The sequence below is a fragment of the Sinocyclocheilus rhinocerous genome, unplaced genomic scaffold, assembly GCF_001515625.1.
Source record: "Sinocyclocheilus rhinocerous isolate Xijiao unplaced genomic scaffold, SAMN03320098_v1.1 scaffold418, whole genome shotgun sequence".
NCBI lineage: Eukaryota > Metazoa > Chordata > Actinopteri > Cypriniformes > Cyprinidae > Sinocyclocheilus > Sinocyclocheilus rhinocerous.
In genome coordinates this window covers 301,261-306,720 of record NW_015651146.1, presented here as the reverse complement: position 1 = coordinate 306,720, position 5,460 = coordinate 301,261, and the positions used below count along the sequence as shown (strand labels likewise).

Below are 5,460 nucleotides of genomic sequence, written 5' to 3'. Positions count from 1 at the left end.
AAAAAACACATTATTTTCCACATAATGTACATTATTGTTTCTCCTCAATGCCCCGACCTTTCTGAAACGCGTCGATTTTACAAAGCTCATCGGTCTTAAAAAATGAGTTGTGCTCTGATTGGTCAGCTATCCAGTGCGTTGTGATTGGCCGAATACCTCAAGCGTGTGATGGAAATGTTACGCCCCTCACCATACTGTGATGCCCTGTCCGGCCGGAGTAACGAGACAAAGATGTGGGGGCGTGTTAGAACGAGCCGTTTTAGGTAGGCGTGGTTGACTCTTTACTTTTATAAAGAATATCTCTTTGGATTTGAGACTTTAGTCTTTGCAACTTTACAGAGCTTGTAACACTTCAAAGAGAAAGGAAAAATTGAAATCGCATCATATGACCCCTTTAAAATGTCCCTGACAACATTGATTGGCAGCCACACTATTTGATTGGGATTTGGCCTTATTTTCTTTAGACCTATTTGCATTCTAAATTAAGATTAGTCTTCCTGCCTTGAACATAAGCTTTAACATGGTTTTGCTTCAGGAAGTCTACATTTCTAAAACTGTGGTTTACATGTTTCTACCAGGTTCAGTTTGCAGAGCAGTGAATGTGAAAACTGTTAAATAATTCCATCTCTGTTTTCTCGCCAGTCGTCTTCTCTCATCTCCAACGCAACAGCTACCGCTCTGCTCAGCATGGGAGCGATAGACTACTGCCTGCATGTGCTCAAATCCCTGCTGGAGTTCTGGAAGACTCAGCAGGGTGAGGAGGAGCCAGCGGCCACCAGTCAGCTCCTAAAACCCCACACTTCCTCCTCACCCCCAGACATGAGCCCCTTCTTCCTGCGCCAGTATGTCAAGGTACAGGCTGGGTCTTAAAAAGCTTGCGAGGATAATCTTGCTAGGATAAAATATATCATGATCCCTAAATTATGGGTGTTTTTCAGGGCCATGCTGCTGATGTGTTTGAAGCATACTCTCAGCTTCTCACTGAGATGGTCCTCCGACTGCCGTACCAGATCAAGAAAATCGCCGACGCCAACCCGCGCATCCCACCGCCAATCTTTGATCACTCCTGGTTCTATTTCCTGTCAGAGGTAATGCACGTAATTCACTTTTGACCTGTGCTGAAGCATTTTCAATTAATAATTTAGCATGTATCAACTTTCTTCAATCATCTTCCAGTATCTGATGATCCAGCAGACGCCATTCGTGAGGCGACAAGTGCGGAAGCTCCTGCTTTTCATCTGCGGATCCAAAGAGAAGTACCGTCAACTCAGAGACCTCCATACGCTTGACTCCCACATGCGTGGCATCAAGAAGCTTCTGGAGGAGCAGGGCATCTTCCTGAGGGGAGGAATTGTCACTGCGACATCTGGCTCCGCTCTACAGTATGACACTCTCATTAGTCTGGTGAGTAACAAGCTTGTGCGATGCCCTATGAATTTGACTCTTATTTGAGTTTGGATTTGCATGAACTTCCTTTTACTTTTACACAGATGGAGCACCTTAAAGCTTGTGCTGAAATTGCCACTCAGAGAACGATCAACTGGCAGAAGTTCTGCATGAAGGATGACTGTAAGTGCACAATGTGTCGTACATTAACATTTATGCATTTGGAAGATGCTTTTATCCAAAGCGACTTGCATTTGCAGTTCTTGCTTTCCCAAGGAATCAAACCATTGACCTTAGCGTTAGCGCCATGCTCAACATTTTCAGTTACAGAAAGGCTTAGCTATTCTAGTTCTCCTAGTTGTAATGTCACTTGTGGTACTAATCGAATTCTCTCTCTGTGTAGCGGTGTTGTACTTCCTGCTGCAAGTCAGTTTCCTGGTGGATGAGGGTGTTTCTCCAGTCCTGCTGCAGCTGCTCTCTTGCGCTTTATGTGGCAGTAAAGTCCTGGCGGCCTCCTCTGGAGCTTCAGGTGGAGGTTCATCTCAGCCCTCTCAGAGCAAATCCTCCAGCAAGAAGAGCAAGAAAGAGGATAAGGAAAAAGACAAAGAAGGTTTGATGACTGATGATATTTGAGCATTACACAACTATCATTTAGAATTAATTTTTAAAAAAAAAGTTCCATGACACTTTTCTCAATGTTCCTGTTTGTGTTTTCTGCAGGAGATGGAGCTGGCAGTCAGGAAGATCAGCTATGTATGGCTCTGGTCAGTCAGCTCAATAAATTTGCAGATAAGGAGACACTTATTCAGTTCCTGCGTTGCTTCCTGCTCGAGTCCAACTCTTCATCTGTGCGCTGGCAAGCCCACTGCCTCACGCTGCATATCTACAGGTACTTAGCTACTAGATGCGAACACCTTCCATAAACACACTCTCTCGTGTCCTGTGCTTTGAGCTTGATCCAGAAGTTCCATCATGTTAAATCAAATGAATGTTTGCTTTGCAGGAACTCAAACAAATCCCAGCAGGAGTTGCTGCTCGACCTAATGTGGGCCATTTGGCCAGAACTACCCGCTTATGGTCGTAAAGCAGCTCAGTTTGTGGACCTGCTCGGATACTTCTCCCTTAAAACACCTCAAACGGAAAAGAAGGTAGTGATACTTGAATATGTGATTTTATATTAAATGACTGGGTAGAATTTGATTTATAATTTATGAACATACACTGCCATTGAAAAGTTTGGGGTCAGAATAGGATAGGCTTTAAACAAAAAATGTTTTTAAATGTCTCTTATTCTCACCAAGGTTGCATTTATTTGATCAAAAATACAGTAAAAACAGTAATATTGTGAAATACCGTTTTTCTATTTTAATATATTTCAAAAGGTAATTACATTTAACAGCTGTGCTCCTTAATATTTTTGTGAAAACCGTGATGCATTTTTTTGATCAATGTAATGCATCCTTGCTGTGTAAAAGTATACATTTCTTTCAAAAGAAAAAATGTTTTAAAAAAAATCTCAAACTTTCGTATGGTAGTGTATTAGGTTAGTGATTTACAAGATTGAAAATGTTGGTGTGAGTGTTTTGCATTGCAATTAGTGTTTTGATTTTGTGTTTTCCAGCTGAAGGAATACTCTCAAAAGGCTGGAGAAATTTTGAGGGCACAGAACCACATCCTGACCAATCATCCCAATTCAAACATATACAAGTAAGAGTATCCAGCATGCTCTCATTGAGGTATTTTGGGTCATAGATGTGATAACATCCCTGAATTTTTCATCTCTTCACACTTATCTTCTCAGCACCCTGTCTGGACTGGTGGAATTTGATGGATTTTACCTGGAGAGTGATCCCTGTTTAGTGTGCAACAATCCTGAAGTGCCCTTCTCTGTGAGTAACGTTCATGACATGTCACTTTTAATGGTTGTTTTAGTTGCTGTGGTTCTAAATGGTGGCCTGCTTTATTCCCTGTTCTCTTAGAACATCAAACTCTCATCTATCAAAGTGGACACACGTTACACCACCACTCAGCAAGTGGTGAAGCTGATTGGCAGCCACACTATCAGCAAAGTCACTGTGAAGATTGGCGATCTCAAGAGAACCAAGATGGTTCGCACAATCAACCTCTACTACAACAACAGGACCGTCCAGGCCATAGTAGAGCTGAAGAACAAGTGAGCATGCTAATCAGACTCTTAAAAATATCAATTTTTTGGAACCGTGTTCGTAGACATTTGATACATTAAAATAATTTGAAATTTTGTGTTCACAGACCTGCTCGCTGGCACAAAGCTAAGAAGGTGCAGTTAACTCCTGGCCAAACTGAAGTGAAGATCGACCTCCCTCTCCCCATTGTGGCCTCCAACTTGATGATCGAATTCTCTGATTTCTATGAGAACTACCAGGCATCTACGGAGACCCTGCAGTGTCCGCGTTGCAGCGCCTCTGTCCCTGCCAACCCAGGGGTCTGTGGCAACTGTGGAGAGAATGTGTATCAGTGCCACAAGTGCAGGTACGCATGTGTTGGATGTTGTACAAAGACCCAAGAAAACTGACAGAATTGCACTGAAATAAAGATTGTAATTGTCTGTTTTGAATACTCTAGATCCATTAATTACGACGAGAAGGACCCGTTCCTGTGCAATGCCTGTGGTTTCTGTAAATATGCACGCTTTGACTTCATGCTGTATGCAAAACCCTGCTGTGCTGTGGATCCTATAGAAAATGAAGAGGATAGGAAAAAGGTATTGCAGGCATAAATATCTAATGTATATAAATAACTGTCCAGTTATGTAGACTGTGTAATGTAAAACAGGAATGTCTACAGCAACAACAGAAAACGAGAGATGCAAACAGACCTGGTCAAGTTAGGAATAGTCTAAATGTAAAAATACATGCTGAAATTTCATCTGAAGTCCACTTACTAAAACATATGTTAATGATTTATTGTGTTCAGGCTGTGACCAACATCAACACTCTACTCGACAAGGCTGACCGCGTTTACCACCAGCTCATGGGTCACCGGCCGCAGCTGGAGAGTCTGTTGTCCAAAGTAAATGAGGCTGCACCTGAGAAACCACAGGTCAGTCTGACAGCTTCTGCTTCAGATAGATCAATGACTTTTCTCTCTTGAATTACCCAAATTTGTTTTGGGTGTGGTGTTCATGATTTCATGGCACTTCACAGGATGATACAGGAGCAGGCGCTGGTCTCGGTACCTCCACTGCCAGTGTCAATCGGTACATTCATCAGCTGGCACAGGAATACAGCGGAGACTGCAAGACTTCATTCGATGAGCTCTCCAAAATCATCCAGGTTAGAGTTAAATAGAGCTGTTACTATATCAGAATGGTAGTCGAGAACAATACCAGAGAATTTTCACATTCCTACCGCAACAAATTTTAGTAGCAACTAATATGCTATTGAACTTAAATAATTTTATGTAAACATTTAATCATAAATTAATTAAAATATTTAAAATGTATTAAATTAATTTTAATATTAAATGACAACAGTAATAATAATTACTATTACAATTGTTGTTGTTAAAATCTATTATTATTGTTTTTTAATAGTAATTTTTATTATTATTAATTATATAATTAGCTATTTATGTGTCTTGTGTTGATGATAATTTATTAAAATATATATTGCCATTGCTATTATTTTTTATAATATTAATGTTATTATTATATTATCTATCTATGTTGTTTAAGTGTTGATAATTATTAAATTTTTTCATTATTTTATCATTTATTTATGCAGCTTATATATTATATTATAATTTAATATAATTAGAAATAACAATTAAATGTGTGTAATAGCATAATAAAGTTAAATAATATTAATATTTAAGTAATATAATAATAATTAAATAATATTATCATAAAATGGTTGTTGTAAAGTCTGTTTTTATTACTCATTCAGAAAGTGCTTGCATCGCGTAAGGAGCTGCTGGAGTATGACCTGCAACAGCGGGAAGCTGCTACCAAATCATCCCGCACCTCCACCCAACCCACCTTCACAGCAAGCCAGTATCGAGCGCTCTCTGTGCTGGGATGTGGATACACGTCCT

At 40.1% G+C, this 5,460-nt stretch overlaps 1 protein-coding gene across 1 annotated transcript in view; it reads left to right on the top strand.

The window, feature by feature from the left end:
* LOC107712655 (E3 ubiquitin-protein ligase UBR4) overlaps positions 1 to 5,460 on the top strand; it is a 51,250-nt gene that overhangs the window by 32,767 nt on the left and 13,023 nt on the right. Inside the window, exons 59-73 of the mRNA XM_016517963.1 lie at positions 643 to 852; positions 939 to 1,088; positions 1,177 to 1,404; positions 1,491 to 1,569; positions 1,790 to 1,996; positions 2,107 to 2,275; positions 2,390 to 2,534; positions 3,008 to 3,093; positions 3,188 to 3,275; positions 3,366 to 3,559; positions 3,658 to 3,897; positions 3,991 to 4,129; positions 4,342 to 4,467; positions 4,572 to 4,700; positions 5,313 to 5,435. Coding sequence (XP_016373449.1) covers positions 643 to 852; positions 939 to 1,088; positions 1,177 to 1,404; positions 1,491 to 1,569; positions 1,790 to 1,996; positions 2,107 to 2,275; positions 2,390 to 2,534; positions 3,008 to 3,093; positions 3,188 to 3,275; positions 3,366 to 3,559; positions 3,658 to 3,897; positions 3,991 to 4,129; positions 4,342 to 4,467; positions 4,572 to 4,700; positions 5,313 to 5,435 — 2,313 coding nt within the window. The remainder of the gene's footprint in view (positions 1 to 642; positions 853 to 938; positions 1,089 to 1,176; positions 1,405 to 1,490; positions 1,570 to 1,789; positions 1,997 to 2,106; positions 2,276 to 2,389; positions 2,535 to 3,007; positions 3,094 to 3,187; positions 3,276 to 3,365; positions 3,560 to 3,657; positions 3,898 to 3,990; positions 4,130 to 4,341; positions 4,468 to 4,571; positions 4,701 to 5,312; positions 5,436 to 5,460) is intronic.